The sequence below is a fragment of the Ostrea edulis genome, chromosome 7 (genome assembly GCF_947568905.1).
Source record: "Ostrea edulis chromosome 7, xbOstEdul1.1, whole genome shotgun sequence".
NCBI classification, from domain to species: Eukaryota; Metazoa; Mollusca; class Bivalvia; order Ostreida; family Ostreidae; genus Ostrea; species Ostrea edulis.
The window spans coordinates 37,281,615-37,304,719 of record NC_079170.1 but is presented as its reverse complement, the minus strand read 5'-3'; the positions used below and the strand labels follow the sequence as shown (position 1 = coordinate 37,304,719).

The window sequence follows — 23,105 nt, the reverse complement described above, 5'->3', positions numbered from 1 at the left end:
GAGTCGATTCTGATTAGGAGGAAATTTGATTGCGGGGTTTTTTTTCCCGAAAATAATCTACCTTGTGCAGCTGTGCACTTCGTTCTTTGTTGAAACCCTGAAAATAGATTTATTGGAATTTTGACCTCGCTTGAATGTTATAAGGACTTCCGCTTTGTCGTGTTGCAATATGTGCGACGTGGGAAATGCATTGAGGAAACTATTAGAAATGACACATATTGATTTTATAGCTACATATATATGTGTTCACTTCCCTTCAAATTTTAATCCCATAAATGGTAAGTATTCCATAAGCAGCTATAGTATATAATTTTTCAGTCATTATATATAAGAAATAGTTTTGCACTATTTCCATCTGAATAGCACCTCTATATATATGAATAAAATACCGGTTGTGTTGTGAAACAAAACACAAATAATCTTTTTAACAAAATATTCCATATATATTAAATGAAAGCATTATAGTTCAACAAACAATTCTGCAGTTTCTTTGTAGTTGCAAATTTCCTGTGAAGAATAGTCAAATACCTCATGTTCCTGCTTTATTTCTAGGAACCGCTAGGAGTTGTTCAATATCAGGAACAAACTACGAAAAGTGGCGCGATACCTTGCGTATTGAAAACATTGTACATTAAAAGAGTATTATATGAGCATGTGAAACTATCAAATTCAAAAACCAATTGTACAAGTAAATAAAGTACTAAAAAGCTCCAGAAAATATTTGTATTTTTGTATCATAACATTACCCAAAGCATGATGATTTTTGATAAATTGTGTTCAAATATGAAGAAAGGATATTGCTTGTACATGTATATTTGAATGACAAATGATACGGTTATTTACTGATAAACCTAAAAAATAAAGTAAAACATTATTGAGATAGGAATCAATTGCATGGATATATACTCAGTACCGTAAAACAGTTGTACGTCCTTATAGCAGTTTCTAATTCATATAGAGAGAACAGTTTAGAGAAAACAGTTTGTGATCCTTGTACAAATCTTACTACAATCAAGGAAGTCGTTCTTCTCCACAATGTTCCTAGTACAGTTTTCCTCTAGATCATGACAAGTTTCTCCGGAACAAAGCACATTGCATTCATACCTACATCTGTAAAGCAGCTGATGCATGGTACAGAGTAGGCAGACTTGAACCGCTGGAATGCAGGCGATGCAAGAACGATCACAATTTTCTGGTATTCTTTCTTAGAACATTTCTGAAAAGCATTCATGTGTTCGGGTTATAAATTTTCAACAGGAATTCAATTGTGTTATAACTAGTAATGTTTTAGAACTTCATATGGGGAGTAACTTTTTTTATGGTATCATTTTGTGTTTTAAGTGTTATTGTATGACGGACGAGGAGACGTCGACGAAACTTGCGGCTTCCTCCATGGTTTCAGAGTTCTTAGAATTACATGTATGATTCCACATCAAATATTCAAACATATTGAGGAAAGGTCATCAGTCTTACCAGTGGGATCAATAGAATCCTTCATTAGTACGAGTGTGGGATATGGAAATTCCACCGAGGGGACAACATTCGCACAGTCTAGGACGAGGCTTTGCCGAATCCTAGACAGCAAATCTTGTTCCAGAGGTGGAATTTCCCTTCTCCAAACGAGTAAATAATGAAAGAGTGATTTTCTCACATCTTACGTACAGATTAATGCATAGCATTTAGATGATTTGAGAAAATCCTAAATAATCAAAATCCTCATTTCAACTTCGATGTAAATCGATATGCTAAAGTGAATGTTTTATTCGTTAAACTAAATTGTCAATGAATGAAACGACATACCTTTATAATATTAATAAATTATCATTGTTTCACATATACATTCCATATTCAAATAATCCACCTTTTGTCGATATTTACAGGGCACACTTTAACAAATTCTTTACACGTGTCAACGTCACCCGATGTATAGTTATGACATCATCAATTAACCATTGATATTGATCAGACACAAATTACCCCACAGGAGTAAAAATGTCGTATTTCTTCGGATCTTAGTAGTTGGATGGCTTATTTTATACATAAATAATATGCATAAATAGAACTTATATAAAAATAAATCAGAATTTGATATATACTTCGTGCTATCCTTATTTCAATGTTGACGTCGCATTGTTTTGTGGATTTTATCCAAGTAACATGCCTTAACGCGAGGAATAAGCATATCCCTTTGACCGGTCGAACCCGCTGTGAGTCCTATATCTTGGTCAGGTAAACCGAATAACCCGTAGTGAAAAGCAGTGTGTAACGAACGGCGCAAGAACTATCATGAAACAGAAAAGGAAGCATTGCACCCAGTGATAGCTTGTATTTGCAAATAATATCATTAGAACAGCCATAGAATTTGCGAAATCCTGACTCTTTAAACCCCTATATCATTACCTCATTTGTCAGTATTCTGCCTCGATTAATATTAATCATACGCAGAACAAGCTCTCGTGTATTATACGCGAGAAGAAGAAATATCTTGCAGTGGCCTTCAATTCGACATTTAGATATATCGACGACATTTTGTCTATTACCAATGAAAACTTTGATTCATATGTCGATTCGATATACCCCTGTGAGCTCGAAATAAAAGACACCACAGGGTCGTCCACATCTGCTTCATACTTAAATATTTCATTGAAAGTAGACACGAGAACAGACAGCACTATGGTGGACTGAGTCTGGTTCCCTCTGTTGGACCTGCCCTCTGAAGAATTACGTTATTTTTACATATGTACATAATGCTCATACAACATATCAATTTTCCAAATAATGTACAGTGTAAAATACTGCATGCTCAATTCTTTACGTACATAGGAAAATCATGCCATGCTTCAGCCAAAACTTCACTAAACACGAACAGAGTGATACCATGCTGAATATAAGATATTATAGTATACCGTGTGTGACGTCCATTTTCTTAGTGATAGGTGTCTCGTCGTCAGAGAAGGTACTGTGTGTAACACTTTCTATTTTCCAATCTACAAATTACTCGTTTTTATTAATTGTTTTTAAACCGCGTTACTTTAGTAATATATATCTAGTTTATGTTACAAGAGAATGGATTCAATAAAAGCCTGGAATTAAAAGTCTTGTACATCATGAAGATTTCGAATGGTCAATTTCGAAATCGCTGATACAATACATTTTCAATGTAACCTAATGGTAATGTTGTAGCACGGCCGTTTTTATTATGCATTAACGCATAATGAAACTACCTTCTTAAGTAGGAATTCACTTTATACAAGTGAAGATAACAAATAGTGATCAATATCATAAACTCTATAAAAGATACAAAAGTAATAGAAGGGCAATGAGTAAATATTCCCTGTTCACAAGTTACGTTCGCGTTCAGTCCTCGATCTTGATAGGTAAACGGATTAACCCGTATTAAAAATCAATATGTAGTGTAATGATTAATAGTTATAGTGTATTAGGTCCATGTCTTCCAAACGCAGAAGTGATTTATAATTTGGAATAACCCAAGGACCTGATCGCCCCTTTTGGATAGACATGGTCCAGTAGTATATAAGAGCCTGCAGTCGAGAAATCAGTCAGTCTGATGTGAACAACTCAAGAAGCAAGAAGGAGTAACAATAGGTAGGCTAGAAATAGAAATAGGCTAGGGAGAAAAGAAATACGCATAAGTGAAAAGAGCTTAAGGAATTGCAGTGGGTACTGGGTGCAATTATCCTGAATAAGGGTGAGGCACCCGGTACTTTCACTAAGCAATAGGAACTTGGCTCAGGAACACAGTGCAAGTAGCCCAGCCAACGAACTACCCTCTGTGTATGAATAGAAACCCGAGATAAGTAACTCGGTACCAATCAAAGCTCGGACAGAGAAATAGAGAAATTTGTTTTAATGATAAATCAATAGCTCATGTAGAGTAAGAGGAAAATTATAAATATATGACCCAATCTCTTGTAAAGAACCCAGTAACACGTCACATTTTGGTGGCAGCCGGTCAAGGGATAGGGTACATTTGTGATTATTTTTGATTAATATATTAGAATTTGCATTTTTGCTTTGAACCTCAGTTATATATGTTTCATTTGGGTTGTTAGTGCACAAGTGTAATACACGTAGTTTTAACACCATAACCAAGTACCGGGTGTTAAATTAGGGGACGCGGTACAGTATACGGTGTTCGGTGTACAGAGTGCTATTTAGAAATACATACAATTTAGTTCATAGTAGCAGTGTTGTGGGGTTTTTGTTATTCTTCATTATAATACATTTGAATTGCTGAAATGACTGAGCACGGGTCAGATCTATGGGATGAGCTAGGTGCCATTGACGCAAAGCGACAAAATTTAAAGGAAACTTTGGACAGACTTAGTTCAAAGCGTCAATTCACCAAGGCACCTAGTTTTCCAGATTCAGGGGTTGATATACAATCAAAGGTGTGTGATACAAGTATAGAGGAATTGACAGGAAAGAAAGCCACAGAAACACATAGTACAAAGCAGTCTGTGGGTCAAACCGAGCAATATAAACCAGGTTACCTGCTGAATGACCCTGATTAATGGGGTAATCAGGACGAGAAGAATAAATATAAGTTGTTTAGTCCATGTACATCAGCTACACATCCTTTGGTTTCTACTGAAGAACACAGAGTCAGGCAGTCAACACCAAGAATTAGCTGGGATACTTTAGGGACAGACAGAGTATCATATGATCTCGATAGGAAAGTGTCAAAGGATATCATGCCTCCTATTTCACACAGACCAGTGCTAGATTCTATCGTCAGTGGTGGTGACGGTGATGCTCAAGGTAAAACGGTTATGAAGCCCGCTACTTTTGATGGTACTGGGTCATGGATTAACTATAAGGCACACTTTGAGGCATGTTGCAAGATAAATCCCTGGAGTATCAGACAAAAAGGACTATACCTGGCAGCGTCGCTTAGGGGACAAGCACAAACGGTTTTAGGTAACATGAAATCGGATGATGTCTGTGCTTATGGGGACCTTTGTGAGGCTTTAGAAGCCAGATTTGCCCCTGCAAATCAGACTGAGCTCTACAGAGCTATGCTTAGAGAGAAATGCCAGAAACACAAAGATACTTTGCCTGAACTAGGAGAAAGCATTCGGCGATTGGCGCATTTAGCGTACCCGACAGCACCAAGGGAGGTTACAGAAATGATTGCAAAAGATAATTTTGTGGACGCACTCAATGACTTTGACATGAGACTTAGAATACAGCAATCCAGACCCAGGACTCTGAATGACGCTATTCGACTTGCAGTCGAAATAGAAGCATTCTGTAGGGCAGAAAGACAACGAAGGCAGGATATCGGTTTTGCCAGAGGAGCTAATAGTGTCAGTAATGAATCTAAAGATTTGGATTCTAATGTGCATGTGAATCAAGAAATCAAACAACTGTGTGATTAATTAAAATCTTCTTTAATGGCTATGGAGGACAAAATAGCTCATTTGACTCTGTCTAAAGAAAACACAAAGCAACATAGCGTAAATGAATTTACGTCTTCATCGCTGAGTTCTGGTAATGCTCTCCCTTTTAAATGCCACAATTGTGGAAAGCGGGGACATAAAGCAGTAGACTGTTACAGCAAAAAGAAATTAAGTCCAAGAAAAAGAGAGTATGTCCCAAGTAAACCAGTGGAACAATCTGAGACACGATCATATGATACAGGGTCCAGGACTACAAGTGGTACAATCACTCAAACTAGAGTAGATATTCAATCTGGATTATTCACAGAGGCCACTGTCAACCAGGTTTCTTGTCGTTTATTGGTTGACACAGGGGCCACTATGACAATTTTGTCGCATAAGATATTTGAGAAAATTGAAAGCACAAGAAGGAATGAATTGACCCCTGTTACACAAGAAATAGTGTTAGCAGATGGAGCTCCATTGCAGGTAAAGGGTAGATGTAAGCTCCAAGTATCACTGGATACCTTCTCATTCAATCATGACGTGGTCATTGCTGATATCAGTACTGAGGGAATATTGGGCCTATATTTTCTTAAACGCCATAAATGCCTCGTTGATGTGTCATTGGGCAAACTATATGTGGGAGGAATTGAGCACGAGCTACAGCTTCAAGGTCACCTTGGGTGCTTTAACATAAGTCTGAGGGAGACGGTAACAATTCCACCCATGAGTGAAATGATCTGCTCTGGTCGTTTCCTGCTGACATCGGATAAAAGTATCACAGGATCATTGATGGTGGAAGGTAACGAGAAATTTCAGAAATCGGGAAAAGCCCTAGTGGCTAGAACTCTCATAAATGTAAGGGAAGACGTAGCACTAAGACTTATGAATGTATCTGGTCAGCCACAGAGAGTGTATAGGAATACATTAGTTGGAAAAGCATCTGCAGTTATGAATGTCATTGACTGCCCAAAACAATCAGCTGAAACAAGCTTTGAGAATGCCATACCTACTCATTTGAAAGAGTTATATGCGGAGACAACCAGATATCTGAGTGCGGAAGAGGCGGCCAAAACAAAGAACATATTCCTGAAGTATCAGCATATATTCTCTAAATCAGAGGATGATTTTGGAAAAACGTCTCTCATTAAACACAGAATTAACACGGAGAATGCTAAACCCACAAAACAACCCCCACGAAGGCTACCGCATCATGCAGCTGAATTTATAGACAAAAAGGTTGACAACATGATTCAAAAGGGAATAGTAGAACCATCCTCTAGTCCTTGGGCTTCTGGGGTTGTCCTTGTTGAAAAGAAGGATGGCACAAAGAGATTTTGTGTAGACTACAGGTCTCTCAATAGCAAAACAGTCAAGGATGCGTATCCTTTACCAAGAATTGACGATTCCTTGGATCGCTTACGAGGAGCAGCTTGGTTCTGCACATTGGATCTGCACTCTGGCTACTGGCCGGGAGAAATGGAAGAGTCAGATAAGCCAAAAACTGCCTTTGCCACAAGAAACGGACTTTACCAATTTACGGTCATGTCCTTTGGGCTATGTAATAGTCCTGCAACATTTGAGAGACTTATGGAGACAGTCTTGGCAGGGTTGAATTACAGTATATGTCTCGTATACATCGATGATATCATTGTGTTTGGTAGTACCTTTGAGGAGACTCTTAATAACTTGGCTCAAGTATTTAGCAACCTTGAAAAAGCAGGGCTTAAATTAAAGGCCAAAAAGTGTTCATTATTTAAAAAGGAAGTCTTGTTTCTGGGATACATAGTGTCAGGAAGAGGAGTGCAAACCGATCCTCAAAAGATCAGTGCCATTTCAAACTGGCCGACGCCTCTGAATCCAAATGAAGTGAGGTCATTTGTTGGACTCTGTAGTTACTATCGCAGATTCATTTATTGCTTCCCCTCTCTTGCGAAACCTCTGTTCAAAATCACCGAAAAGAATAGAGAGTTTAAATGGACCATGGAGTGCCAAGAAGCATTCGAGAAGTTAAACAATCACCTGACCACGGCACCAATACTATGTCACCCAGACTTCTGCTATTCCTTTATACTTGATACAGATGCCAGTCAATTTGGACTTGGTGCTGTGTTATCGCAAGAAATTGACGGAAAGACACGAGTTATCTCTTATGCCAGTAGAACATTGTCAAAATCAGAGAGAAAATACTTTGTCACACGTAAAGAACTTTTGACTGTAGTCTTTGGATGTAAGCATTTTCGACATTATCTATATGGTCACAAGGTGATTGTAAGGACAGACCACAGTGCACTTAGGTGGCTTCTAAATTTTAAGGATCCTCAAGGCCAGGTAGCAAGGTGGATATAATTTCTTGGTACCTACGATATTGAAATCAGACATCGACCAGGTGCCAAACACTGCAATGCAGATAGCTTAAGTAGGCACCCCTGTCATCAATGTGGTTTCTCTGAAGACTGGGAAGAGATCAATGTCCATGGCAGTAACAAAGATTCTCGTTCAATTTACATACGTCAGATTAATACTGTATCTGAGGGCAACGGAACTGTGTTACAGGGCATGCAGGATAATGACCAGGAGCTGTGCAAAGTAAAGCATTGGGTAGAAACTAAGAAACGCCCAAATTTTTCAGAAATCAAGCATGAAAGCAGAGTTATCAAATCACTTTGGTCACAATGGAATCATTTGGAGATTAAAAATTATCTCTTATGCAGGAAATGGATTGGTGATAAACAGGTTTACCACCAAATCATAGTTCCCTTGTCTGGAAGGAGAGATATTTTGAAAGAATGTCATGACTCGAGGACATCAGGTCATTTGGGTGTAAACAAAACTCTACAAAGAGTTAGAGATAAATTTTACTGGACAGGATTACAAAGTGATGTACGTAGTTATGTTAGTGGATGCTCACAATGCAGAAAGAGGAAAAATCGTTCGGCAGGCAAATCTTGTATGCAACTGGACCAAAGTGGCAATCCAATGGAACATAGAGCAACAGATATAATGGGACCACTACCTGAATCTGAGGAAGGCAACAAGTACATTCTCGTAATATCAGATTATTTTACGAAATGGACGGAGGCATTTCCACTTAAGAACATTGAAGCACAGACAGTGGCAAGAGTTATAGTGGAAGAATTCATAACCAGGTTTGGGTTTCCAAGGTCGCCAATACGAAATCCGACTATTCCAAGAGCTCTGTGACTTGCTTGGTATACGAAAAACAAGAACAACAGTATTCCATCCCAAATCAGATGGGATGGTAGAGAGGTTTAATAAAACCTTAGCTACCATGTTATCTGCTTATGTTTTTGATCATCAACATGATTGGAACCGACATCTACCTTACGTTCTAATGGCATACCGGTCCGCACAACATGAGAGTACTGGGTATAGTCCTAATATGCTTATGCTGGGGAGGGAAGTTTCCACGCCACTGGATCTCATGTATAAACTCCCTAAAGACATGATACCGTGTAATGTCCATGACTACGTTTGGAAGTTAAGAGAAGTTCTGGAAGCAGCACATAGATATGCTCGACAGTACACTTCTCAGTCCATGCTGCGGCAGAAGAAATATCACGACCAAAACGTGGTCCCCAAACAGTTTGACATTGGGGATCAAGTACTTGTATTCTTTCCTCAGAGAAAGATGGGTAAATCCCCTAAGCTTATGAGCTTTTGGTATGGTCCATATAAAATTGTAGGAAAACACACAGATCTAACCTATAAAATTCAGAAAGAGGGTGCACCAAAAATAACATTGGTACATGTAGACCGCATAAGATCCTATGGTTGTCAGAAATTACAATTCGAGTCTGAGAATGAAGTTAGACCACAAAACGAGTCAGATGATTGTAATGATACCGAAAGAACAGTCGTAAATGACGACGAAGTCGACTTGCTTAGTAACACGGATCTGAATGAAATAGAAACTGAGTATTACAGTACAAGAACAAGAAAAAGACCAGCATGGCACTCTGATTATCAGTTTCATTATAACGTCTAAGAGAAATGTAAATACTTCATAATCCAATTTCACTTATTTCTCTGTTTACAGATCAGTCATAGTAAGCAGCATGCCTTTAACAAAAGTAACCCCTAGGAAACCGGGATTTCTGTGCTCGACTTGTTTGTGTCGACTTCCTACTCATGAAAAATGGCAAGAACATCTACTTGCCTGTGCTGCTGATGATATTGAAAGAAGAAAGTTTGAGTGCAGTGATTGTGATAAGGTTTTGCTAGGCAGGCACTACTGATAAGACATCAGAGGAGAATTCACCAGGTGACAACTAAATGTGACAGTAAACAAGCAACACTTCAAGATGAACAAGACGAAGCCACAACTTGTTCAGTAGATGAAGGATATGACAAGGAATGGCAAGAGGATCCAGGTGATCTCATTTACGAAAATGAATTGGAAGCTGGTAGAACCATTAGAAAGAAAACTTCACCTACATTACCCGGAGTAAGACGAAGAGCAGAAGAGGTGGAAGCAACAGACACAGTCACAAGCGAGAATATACCTCGGGTAGTCAATGATGAGAACAAACAGGTATCCTTGCAGCATTGCCAATGTTGCAAACACCAGGTAATTATGTTGGATGCAAGCACTCAGACACAACGAATTAGCCATCAGAAAACGGTGCGGATCATCAGAAAGTATCAAAAGGACGGCGAGTGTGTGGAGAAGTTTGAAGAAGACATTTGGAATGATTAGAAGACACTGACATGTGAAAAAAAAGAAAGAACAATATTCATAATAGTGTGAGGCAAACACAAGATCATTGCATAACATGATTATTTATAAAGGAAAATTAAGATTTGTATACATGTATGTTAATAAAAAGAATTTGCATTCCTTTCTGCAGATTTTGAATCATTGAATTAAAAAAAAAGTTTGTCTTGTTAGATTGATAAACATGCGGGACGCATGTATACAGATGCGTGGGTAGTGTAATGATTAATAGTCATAGTGTATTAGGTCCATGTCTTCCAAACGCAGAAGTGATTTATAATTTGGAATAACCCAAGGACCTGATCGCCCCTTTTGGATAGACATGGTCCAGTAGTATATAAAAGCCTGCAGTCGAGAAATCAGTCAGTCTGATGTGAACAGCTCAAGAAGCAAGAAGGAGTAACAATAGGTAGGCTAGAAATAGAAATAGGCTAGGGAGAAAAGAAATACGCATAAGTGAAAAGAGCTTAAGGAATTGCAGTGGGGTACTGGGTGCAATTATCCTGAATAAGGGTGAGGCACCCTGTACTTTCACTAAGCAATAGGAACTTGGCTCAGGAACACAGTGCAAGTAGCCCAGCCAACGAACTACCCTCTGTGTATGAATAGAAACCCGAGGTAAGTAACTCGGTACCAATCAAAGCTCGGACAGAGAAATAGAGAAATTTGTTTTAATGATAAATCAATAGCTCAAGTAGAGTAAGAGGAAAATTATAAATATATGACCCCATCTCTTGTAAAGAACCCAGTAACACGTTACAGTAGAAAGGCCTAACAATTGTTGAAAAGGTAAAGATAACGAACAGTAACTAATCTCGTAACTCCTACTGTTAAAGATCAGATCGTACCCTGTGACCTGTATCAATCAATCACAAAGATATTTTAAAAAATTGTACAAATTCTTAACGATTATTGGAAGAAAAATAAATAGATAACAATTTACTAACTTACCATAGGTACATGTGTAAATAATATAGGTGCTCGATGCTGGATTAATTCTGATTCCAAATCGGCTATTAAGTCCGATCAAAGTAATCATGATATCTAGCTTAATATGTCATACATTGTAATACATTCATTGTTATTATTATTATTATTATATATTCTAATCAAATGCCAAATACCACATGATTTACAGTGTATTTATACTGAAATAAAGGTTCCATAGTTGTCCTTTTGAAAGACTTAAATGAAAGGTGAAGATAACGAACAGTGATCAATCTCATAACTCTTATAAACAATACAAAATAGATAGTTGGGCAAACACGGCCCCCAGGACACACTAAAGGTGGGATCAGGTGCCGAGGAGGAGTAAGTACCCCCTGTCGACCGGTCACATCCTCCGTGAGCCCTATATCCTGATCAGGTAAATAGAGTTATCCGTAGTCAAAATCAGTGTGCCAAGAACGGACTAACAATCGGTATAAAACATGTCAGACAACATTTGACCTAATGATAGGTTGTATTGACGAACTAGATCGTTATAACGACCATATCATTTGCGAAATGCTTACTTCAATCGAGACTGTTGAAACCCCTGTACCATCAATGTGTTTGTCAGTAGCATGCCTCGATTGAAAAAATGACTATACGCAGAACAAGCTCTTGCATATCGAATCAGTTGAGAGATATAAACACCATATGCAGGTGATAATGGAATATTGCTACATAAATATTGGAAGTTGACAATGGAGAAGCTGAAATAATCCCTTTTGTCATACAGTTGAGTTGTCAGTTTGCCGTTAATGTCTACGTTCAATAAAATATCTAAGTAGGAAGCAGAAGTGAAGGACTCTGTGGTGTCTTTTATTTTGAGTTCACGTGGATATATCGAATCGACATATGAATGAAAATTACATTGTTAACAGACAAAACGATATATCTAAATGTCAAATTGAAAGCCACAGCAAGATATTTCTTCTTCTCGCGAATAAGTTAATTTGAAATAAATAGCTTTATTGCAAAAGAAGATTTACGTGATCTTTATATTGAACTGACAAGCACCAGATGTCAATCATGTACAAATGTATTACACAATACTTCTCATAAAAAAAATTGAATGACGATGAAAAATTAATTTTTCACAATTGAAAACCTGAATGGATATACAAATGCATCAAATCAAAGCAACAGAGCAAAACAAATCAGAGCACATTGAAGATAAGGCAGCTACAATAATATTGTATTTGCCTTTGATATGTTTTATGTTGATATGCTATTCTTGCAAAAATAGACTCCATCTTGTGAGTTAAATATTCACAGTACGTCAACAAAGTATTACCAGGTCGATTATAAGTTATTATGGTGTACCTTGTATGATGCCCATTTCCTTGGTAACAGGTGCATCTTTGACATAAATGGTGCTGTGTGTAGTAATTTCTGTTTTCCAGCCTTTACATTCACGTGTCATCTGGTCACACATCGAGTTCAAACACTTTTCTAGACATGTGTGTTGACAGAAATCACCATAGAACCCGTCATTACATCGGTAACATACACCAGTGATCGGACTACAGGATATACACTCCATCCTGCATTTTGCGCAGTTTGGTCCGTAGTGTTTTTCTGGACAAACTAAAAGGATATTTTTATCATAATAAGATAAACACTACTTTGGTACATATTTTAAATCTACTTCTTGAAAAATATTCTTCTTGATAATTTCTTTTTAGAATTATTGCCAACTACAATCATTGAATCATATCTCTGATAATCAAGACGATTTTACAGAGATAATTTTTGCTACCATTATTTGACATAAACAAGGGAAATATTTATCTTTATTTCTATTAGTGGGACATGTCCTGTTTTTTTATGAATTATTATGTCAAGTTGAAAGGTCCGTTTCATTTCACATTACTTAGATCCATAAAGAAGATAGAATTGAACATCAAAGAATCATTATAGACGAAGCAGTAGTTGGTTAGTTAGAATGGTTTAACGTCCCGCTTGATAATATTTCATTCTTCTTCAGACGTCACCATTGCCAGTGGAGGGATGCAAAATTAAGTCTATGCTCGGCGCCTATGGCCTTTGAACAGGAAGGGATCTTTATAGTGCCACATCTTTTGTGACAGGGCCTTGGATTTTGCAGTGTCATCCGAAGGACCATCTAATGAAGTCACCTCGTACTACGAGCATAGGGTACAAAGGACCTGTTTTAACCCACATCCCTTAAAATCATTGCGGAAATATAGTATCCAATTATATTTACTGATGGGGTACACTTCAAACAGCCTCAATGGTCCACCATCTGTCCTTATTATTACAACTGAATTCCCTGTCATTTCTCTGTTACATTCCAAGGCTTTGTTGTTTTGTTTTAATTCATTTGGTCCAGTAAAACTGAAATTCCGACACAGTGTAGACGAACTGGTTCTTACGTCACCATCTTTAATGTGTAATTCATAGTATCCTGATATAAAAGAGAATGTTTCAAATCAATCTGAGATAATACATTAGTGAGTACAGTTCAGGAATAACCGATGATGCAATATTTTACAATGATAGTTTTATAACAAGAATTATTTGTTGTAAAATATAGCTCAGAGTTGTATGACGATAATGACATTATTCATTGATTAGATATAGAAAAAGAAGTCCTGACATAAAAACATGATAAGGCTACATAAGCATATTGCAATTTTCATGTTATCTGACCTGATCAAGATATAGATCTCACTGTCGGTGTGACCTGTCAACAGGGAATACTTACTCCTCCTAGGCATCAGACATTACTTCTGCTGTTTCCAGGGTTCTGTGTTTACCCTGCTCTAATTTTCAAATTCTTTATGGTTTTTATGATATTGATTACTCTTTGTTGAATTCACTTGTTTCACTTGTTTCATTACCACATATTGATTGATTGATTGATTGATTGTAAATTGTTAAAATGTCCCTCTCGAGAATTTTTCACTCATTAAAGACGTGACCGTTGCAAAATTTAGAACTATGATCGGCGTTTATGGCCTTGGAGCGAGGATGGATTATTAACATACCACACCCGCTATGACACGTGGTCTCGTTTTTTCGCCTTTCATCTGAAAGACCACCCCATTTAGTCGCCTATTATGACAAGAAATGGTAACCTATTTCAAAACGGATCCCCAGGGAATTTTATCACATTGAGAAAATTATGATTCATTCAATGAATCACACACAACTTGTAAAATTTTTAAACTGATATACAAATTAAATATTTCACATCTTATTACTTTTAAAAAATGGAATATAATAAACGGTGATCAATTCCAAAAATACTATCAATCATTAACAATAGAGAACAAGGTAAACACAAACCCCTTGAAATACCAGAGGTGGGATCAAGTGCAACAGAAGAGGAGTAAACACCCGATGTTGACCGGTCACATACAATGTGAATCCCTATCTTTTGATCAAGTAAACTTATAATGACTTATAAAATATACCTCCCCTCATTGATAACAGTATCCATTTCACCACATAGTTTTTATCCAGTTTAAGGAACCAAGAGGCCTGGGCATTTTCCTTTGAATGGTAAAATGTGTTCATGTTGCCGTCTAAAGCTTTAGAAAATGGTTCCAGATCCGTACAATTCTGTACCATTGTTTGACCCAAACGAGATGGTCCTAAAACAAAGAAAGTGTGATAGTGAGGCAAAACGAAATAGACAAATAAATCTTTCTTTTTCTACCATAGAATTTATATTTTTCAGTATTTAGATAAAAGCAAAATTAAGAATCTTTGTAAAATAAGATTTTGAAGAAACGGTAATTAAAATTGCAGTAAATGATTAAAAATGAATGATGCACAGTGGATATGCTTAATGTAGATTAGGATTGCATCCCTATGCATTTACCTATAGGCTTAACTTCATATATTCTCAATGATCCATATCGTATTTGTCGAATTTCAATTTTATTCCCCTTCCCGTCGACATAATCAGGATATTCACACGCGATCAGTCGCTGGGATGATCTTAGTTTAATTCCTTCAGCTAGACACAGGTACTCGGCATTCCTTTGACCATCAGTATTAACAACATATATTTGATATTCTGCTTTTGAAAATATAAAAAGAACGAGACTAGTTCATCATTGATTGAATAATACTTGCGAAATCACGATGAAAGTATGAAATTTTTATTACCCGCATCAATGCTGACGAAAATCCAATGAATTATGTAAGTATTGTCCAGCTCAACAGACCACACCTCAAAATACCCAGCATTGGTCAGAGAGAAAGTCTCCATGTCGTCATCACAACCATGGCTGGCGACAAAAGAGTCATTGGTTGATGACTGGTAAGCTTGTTTACACACAACTAATGGTGATGTTCCTAGATAAGTATCAAATAATTGAAATTTCATATGACGATAGTAAATTATGATGCAAACAACATGGGATATATAGTCAAGACCGCGAAAATTAAACCTTCAATTTTAGTTTAGAGACCAGGCGGTCGTTTCACTAACCGATCATAGATAACAAACGTACAGTTACGTTTACGATCACTTCGATGTGCACGTCTACGAGCGTTTCACAAAAACTCTCGATTTCGAAGCACAACCGATTTCAAGTACGATGTCTGACTGTTTAATATTCATATCTTTCGGAAGGTGGATTTTATTGTTGAAAGAAATATTCAGTCATTATTCCCTCATGATTTTGATTACGTATTTATTGTGTACAGTAATTTATGAATGAAAGGTGAAGATAACGAACAGCAATCAATCTCCTATAATAGGAGATATACCAGATATACTTCCCCTATGTGCCTAGGAGGAGTAAACATACCCTGTCGACCAGTCACACCCGCCGTGAACCTTTTATGTTGATCAGGTAAACGAAGTTATCCGTAGTCAACCTCAGCGTGCCAAGAACGGCCTAATAATCGGTATGAAACAAGTCTATATTGTCAATGAAAATGAAAATGTTGAGCCAGATATCTAATGTAAAGTACATACAATTCTAAAAATGTTAAAAAGATTGATAAGATTATTGATTTTCTTGAAACTTTGAAGAATTTAAAAAGATAATAATGATGTTTAATATATTAAAGATATTTTTTATAGAATTTTAAATACTGTGTATCGATCTACTCAAGTGAGTATCGTTTTCATCAATAAGTAAATTATATTCAAAGGATGAAAATAATAAGAAAATAAACTGATCATGACCTTTAAAAAAAACAATAAAAGCAATGACACACATGTTTAGAAAATTTTATCCTGCATCAAACACGACTGAAATCATGGATATATACATACATTTGTTTAATTGTAATTTGTTGTAAAATACAGTATAAAACTATTGACATATCTGTATATACCTCAAACAATTCACGGACTCAAATTGTACCTTAATGACTTGAAATTTATCTTCCCCATGAGGTTTTCCGTTTCCTTTCAGACATGTGTACTTAAATACGGTTAAACATGATTATGTATATTGAAGATCATTTATTCAAAATTGCTCTTGATATTACACTTGATAACAAGGGATCGGAGCCCCAAAAGTCCGATGGCGACCCATTCCTTTCTTTAGTACATAGATTTTATTATATTCAATTTCTAACGACCTTCATAAAACTTTACGGAAACGTTCCATTTGCAAACTTGGGATTGTGAACCCTCCCCCATTACCAAGTTATGATATATTGTCCTAAATAGTTGTATCGTTATCAGTCGAATGTGCATGTATTATGCTGTTAGTCATTTGCATTTAGATACATGTAGTAATATATATATACATAATATATATATATATATATATATATATATATATATCACTGAAGAGACATTATTTGTCGAAATGCGCATCTGGTGCATCAAAATTGGTACCGTATAAGTTTTACACTTACCTGAAACATTTCTTGCTGTGGCCATCATTTCGACATTTAGATATATCGACGACGTATTATATATTAACAATATCAATTTCTATCCATATGTCGATTCAATATATCCCTGAGAATTCGAAATAAAAGACACCAAAGAGTATCCACTTCTGCTTCATACTTAAATATTTTATTGGAAGTAGATACTAACGGCAAACTAATAACTCAAATTTATGACAAACGGGATGATGTCAGCTTATTCATCGTCAACTTCCCATATTTATGTAGCAATATTCCATTATCGCCGGCATATGGTGTTTATATTTCTCGACCCATGCGATATGCAAGAGCTTGTGTTGCTCACAGTCAGTTTTTAAACTGAACCAGGCCACTGACAAACACGTTGATGATGCAGAGGTTCCGAAAGTTTCGTTTAAAGTAAGCATTTCGCAAACTATATCGTCGTTATAACAATCTAGGTTACCAATACAACTTATCATTTGGTCAAATGCTGTCTGGCGTGTTTCATACCAATTCTCGGGTTGTTCTTGACACACTGATTTTGACTACGGATAAGTCCTTTTAACAGATCAAGATACAGGCCTTAAGGCGGGTGGAACCTGTCGACAGAGAATGCCTACTCCTCCTAGGCACCTGATCCCACCTCTGGTGTGCTGAGGGATCCGTGTTTGACCAACCCTGTATTTTGTATTGCTTAAAGGAGTTATGAGAGAGAGAGAGAGAGAGAGAGAGAGAGAGAGAGAGAGAGAGAGAGAGAGAGAGAGAGAGTAAACGACACGACACTTCCATGCAGACGTTCACACCTTTTCATGAAACGCCCAAATTCTCGACATCCAGTATAAAGACACCTGTGTTATCCCACCACCCGTCGATACATTGTTTCACGACATGTGCAGCACAAGTTCACCAAATAAAAGGGTCATGAACAACGACAATCTCATGCCAGTAATTTCGATTTGATCAATAGCATCTCAAAGAAATGTGTACCATAAGCAGTGGGTTCCATGTCCTAGACCACTCGTAGACTTACGATCAATATTTTCGTCAATCACAAGTTGTAACTTTTATAATGAAAGGATTGATTGTGCTACGTTCAGGTTTATGATCTACGATTAGTTGGTGAAACGGTAGCCACAAATAACCCAGTCTTTACGTTAATGATTGCAATTGTCTATTAAAGCAATGCGTCGAAAAATGTGATAGTCAAAAAAAAGATAAACAAACACTCTCCATTCAAGTTTTTTTTTGGAAATCCTTGAAATATAAAGGTAAATATAATAAACAGTAATCAATCTCATAACTCCTATACATAATACAAAATAGAGAGTTCGACAAACACGAACCCCTGGATACATGTATGTTAGATTTCGGGCCTTGTGCTTAGAAGGAGCAAGCATCTCCTTTCCACAAGTCACACTTGCAGTATGTCCTATATTTTGATTTGGTAAAAGAAGTTATCAGTAGTCAAATTACTGTGCCACGAACGGCCTAACAATTGCTATGAAACATGTTAGACAGTATTTGATACAATGATAGGTTGTATTTGCAAAAAAGATCAATGTAACGACCATGAAAAAAATACTTACTTTTAAAGGAGACCGTTAAAACTGTAACAGCATCTTCCTTGTCCGCAGCCTGCCTCGATTTGAAAACTGACTGTATGCATAACAAGTTCTTACGTATCGAAACAGTTGAAAAATATCAACACCATATGCAGCTGTTAATGGAATATTGGTACATAAATATGGAAAGTTGATGATGGAGAAGCTGAAATCATCCCGTTTGTCATAAAGTTGAGATGTTAGTTTGCCATCAATATCTATTTTCACTAAAATATCTCGGTCCGTGGGGATCTGGTTTAGAATGTAAAACTGATACGGTACAAATTTTGATGCACCAGATGTGCATTTCGACAAATAGTGTCTCTTTAGAATAGGTCCTCAATACCCCGTGTTTGTCGTAAGGTTTCTAAATGGGGCAGTTCTTCGGATGAGACCGCAAAAACCGAGGTACTGTGTCACAGCAGGTGTGGCACGATAAAGATCCCCCCTGCTCAAAACCAATAAGGACCGAAATTTTGCAGCCCTTCACCTGTTTTGGTGATTTCTGTATATGAGTGCAAGATTCCCTATAGAACGTTAAATGATATACATAATTCGTTGTCTTCGCCTTTCATACTACAGTGGAGCCTCGGTAATCCGGACGCCATTAATCCGGACGCTTCACCTTCCGGACGATTTTTCTAGGGAACGGAATTTTTGTACATTATTTTGCATCATTAATCCGGAAATTCGCGTTCCGGATCCGGACGGTCATATTTTACTACAAAACGTTATAATGCATTGAAAATTGTACCGTTAATCCGGACGGTAATTTTGTTTAGGGACGGTCTGTGTCGGACAATTTTAACAAGGCGTAAATTATAAAGAAAACAAGCCAAACTGTCTAATTGAAGATATTACCTGTACCCTGTCAACACTTCCCTCCAATTCATGTCGATCGAGACATTGTATTGCCATTTTTCGCACATAGCATCTTTTTTACGTGTAGTGTTGAATTTTGTAAATAATTTGGATATCTGTAGCATATTATTTTATAGTCTTGATCAATACCCTAATAGTATTAATAAATTAAACACCATGCCGTAATGATAATGTTTTTAACTGCTACACGTATCAGTTGTATTGATTCGTAAATTGATATCGGCTTATTCAAATCTAAAGAGTGTAGATTATACTTCTAGATTCTGGATTTTATACTGTTGATTGGCGTGAAATATACATGTATGTTCATGCACATGTATATATAGTATAAGTTTTTAACGTTTAGAATGTCACGCATGTAGAATGTACCTGTGTACGATTGATTCTTGTTATGATGTTGTAGAGCTTTATTGCTATCGAATTTTTAACCTCTGCGTAGAAGTGAGAAAATTACCATTTTAAGGAAAATGACAATTAAATTCTTTAGGTACCTGTAATGTTAGTTTCACCCGCGTTTTGTTCCGTTATTATCGCATCATGAAAATAATAGGTGCGCGTGACGAGATCAAAGCAGTAGTAGGTCTTGATATTACGAGCTTAAATGATTTTGTTCTCCTGATATTGTCTTGGATAATTATAAAATAAGAAATATAAACTCTGGCAGATTGAATTTTGGTTAAAGAATATTGTCAACTGACATGATAATCACGAAATTTTTATATCAACTTTGGACGATGAAGATTGTTTTAACAGACCGCCGAACCCGTGAATCATGACAGATGGAAATTACCGGCCTCTTTAAGAAGTAAAAGTGTGATGAAATGTTTGAAATGTAAATGATTATGTTAGTTACTTATGATTTATTTACTTATAGTTACATAAAGTGCTTCTTTAATTGTTTTAGTGCATACGGTACAGTTTTGTATATTTATTTGTAGGGATCATATGTATGTACAATGTAAGCACAGGCAATACACTGAACACGTACATTGAATTTTAGTGCTTTGAAATACATGTAAATGTTAACATTATCATAATTTATTTACTAATGCAAATGGTTAAATCCAATGATAGAATGTGTTTAATTCACTATGCATCAATAAAGTAGAAACATATTGGCTACTTATGCAAAGCTAGAAAATGTGCGATTCAATTATCCGGACGCTTCATTTATCCGGACGATTTTGCTGGGAACCAAAGTGTCCGGATTAACGAGGTTCCACTGTATACATCAGTTAATCTAATTACGAAACAGATGTGGAGGATTCTGTGATGTCTTATTTCGAGTTCACGGGGATATATGAAATCGACAAATGGATGAAAATGAATATTGTTTATAGATAAACATTGTTAATCTATTTAAATGTCGATTTGAAAGCCAAAACAGTATTCTTTTATTCTCATTTTGAAGCGTACAATTCCATACTATTACATAATTTGCCTTGAAGGAAAACAAAATATGCATTGCTTATTAAGTTTTGATATCCATTAAAGTTAAAAGTGCAAAGCATGACAACTTCACCATGATCTAATATCCCTTTTCGTTATCTTCACCACTCATCCTGCTAAGATGCAAATATTTCAATCTTTTTATGATGAAATAATTCTTTTCTATTCGTTTTCTTACATTTTTGCAAAAGGAACCCAAGCAATACAGTAATTTTAGCACAGAGTGAACCGAAGGAAAGGATAAAACACACGAACAGCACTTCCACGCTTAAATATGCTACAGTTTATCTTATTATCTCAAAAAGGATATGCAAATATCCTTTTCATTGGACACCTAGCGCAAAGCCCTTTTGTTTTATAAAATCAAAACGTACGTCACATGAATATGTTATTTCATATTCAAAAGATAAATCATTTGCCTGTTTTTAAAGAAAATGAACCGATTATAATGCAGTTTGCTTTGTTTATTAAAGTCAGATTTTAATACTCCAATCGTTTGAGTCAAATTACTGCAGTATTCATACATGCCTTTTTATTGGAAAATTGATGAATTTATCTAAAAACGATCACTTACCTACTAATCTAGTGAGCACTGTTACATAGAAATACATAATCCACAAGTAGTAGAGCTTAAAATTCGTCATGATCCTTACATACAGTAAAAAGAAAAAAGTATCACGGAACGGCATCAACACTTCATCAGGCAAGAAGATTTTTCATACACCCAATTATGAAGGACTATTTCCCGTTGGATTATTATGACACTTTGGAAAGTGCTAGTAAAACTTCCTCCGCCCCAAAACTCCATTGCTGGTATAATTGCACGGTACTTTCATTCCCATGTTCTATTATATTTTCTGTTACATCACATCTTAATGAAACTATTGAAACAGTTTTGAAAAGTACTATCATCTTAGAGTGTTCGATGTCATTCATAGGCAAGGTCAGACTCGCAGTAAGCGTAAAATCAATGTATTATATCCAGGAATTATCAAAATACATTTGAAATCCTTAAAAAAGGTAAGGGCCACCCAAACTATTAGACTAAATTCATTCCACTAGATAGTATGTGAAACTGTAAAACGTAGTAAAATCTGCACACATCCACGAGTTCGACCTGTCGCGGTAGCTCAGTTCTTAAGCGTTCCCTTAGGTATTGCTAATAAAATAGTCATGTGTTAAGTATCGACTCGTTGCCAAAATCTTGTGTCGTATTTGGAATATTTCCATCCTTACAACTGTCCTATTTTTGTGTAAGTAGCTTTAGTGAGAACACCATATTACAAAGGAGAATACATTTACATCTTTTGTATCTGCGAGTCGATTCTGATTTGGATGAAATCTGATTGTGGGTTTTTTTTCCCGAAAAAAACCTGCCTTGTGCAGCTGTGCACTTCGTTCTTTGTTGAAACCCTGAAAATAGATTTATTGGAATTTTGACCTCGCTTGAATGTTATAAGGACTTCCGCTATGTCGTGTTGCAATATGTGCGACGTGGGAAATGCATTGAGGAAACTATTAGAAATGACACATAATGATGTTATAGCTACATATATATGTTTTCACTTCCCTTCAAATTTTAATCCCATAAATGGTAAATATTCCAAAAGCATTTATAGTATATAATTTTTCAGTCATTATATATAAGAAATAGCTTTGTACTACTTACATCTAAATAGCACCTCTACATATATGAATAAAATACAGGCTGCGTTGTGAAACAAAACACAAATCATCTTTTTAACAAAACATTCCATATATATTAAATGAAAGCATTTATACTAAGTTAAACAAGCAAATCTACTGTTTCTTTGCAGTTGCAAATTTCCTGTGAAGAATATTCAAATACCTCATGTTCCTGCTTTATTTCTAGGAACCACTAGGAGTTGTTCAATATCAGGAACAAACTACGAAAAGTGGCCCGATACCTTGCGTATTGAAAACATTGTACATTAAAAGAGTATTATATGAGTATGTGAAACTATCAAATTCAAAAAACCAATTGTACAAGTAAATAAAGTACCAAAGAGCTCCAGAAAATATTTGTATTCTTGTATCATAACATTACCCAAAGCATGATGATTTTTGATAATGTGTTCAAATATGAAAAAGGATATTACTTGTACATGTATATTTAATTGACTAATGATAAGGTCATTTATTGATAAACCTAAAAAATAAAGAAAACATTAT

General features: G+C 36.2%; 1 protein-coding gene across 1 annotated transcript; it reads right to left on the bottom strand.

Annotated features, from left to right (window-relative positions):
- Positions 1–839: 839 nt before the first annotated feature.
- LOC130048658 (uncharacterized) lies at positions 840–22,310 on the bottom strand. Its single transcript, XM_056145666.1, has 9 exons — positions 21,487–22,310; positions 14,981–15,459; positions 14,571–14,750; positions 13,358–13,558; positions 12,454–12,717; positions 2,907–2,987; positions 2,673–2,713; positions 1,109–1,216; positions 840–851 (listed from the first exon to the last, which is right to left on the bottom strand). Exons 3-9 carry the CDS (start codon positions 14,725–14,727, stop codon positions 840–842), a joined length of 864 nt encoding a protein of 287 aa, XP_056001641.1. The 5' UTR covers positions 14,728–14,750; positions 14,981–15,459; positions 21,487–22,310.
- Between the last annotated feature and the right edge of the window lie 795 nt (positions 22,311–23,105).

Bases quoted from the DNA above. Each gene is read 5' to 3' on its own strand.
- LOC130048658 (XM_056145666.1), bottom strand. From the start codon at position 14,727: ATGGTACAGAATTGTACGGATCTGGAACCATTTTCTAAAGCTTTAGAC. The intron at 2,988-12,453 runs GTACACCATAAT...AGTAATTTGTAG, and splicing joins GGAAATGGGCATCATACAAG to ATTGGAAAATAGAAAGTGTT. The intron at 1,217-2,672 runs GTGCTGTCTGTT...AATGCTTTTCAG, and splicing joins ACCAGACTCAGTCCACCATA to AAATGTTCTAAGAAAGAATA.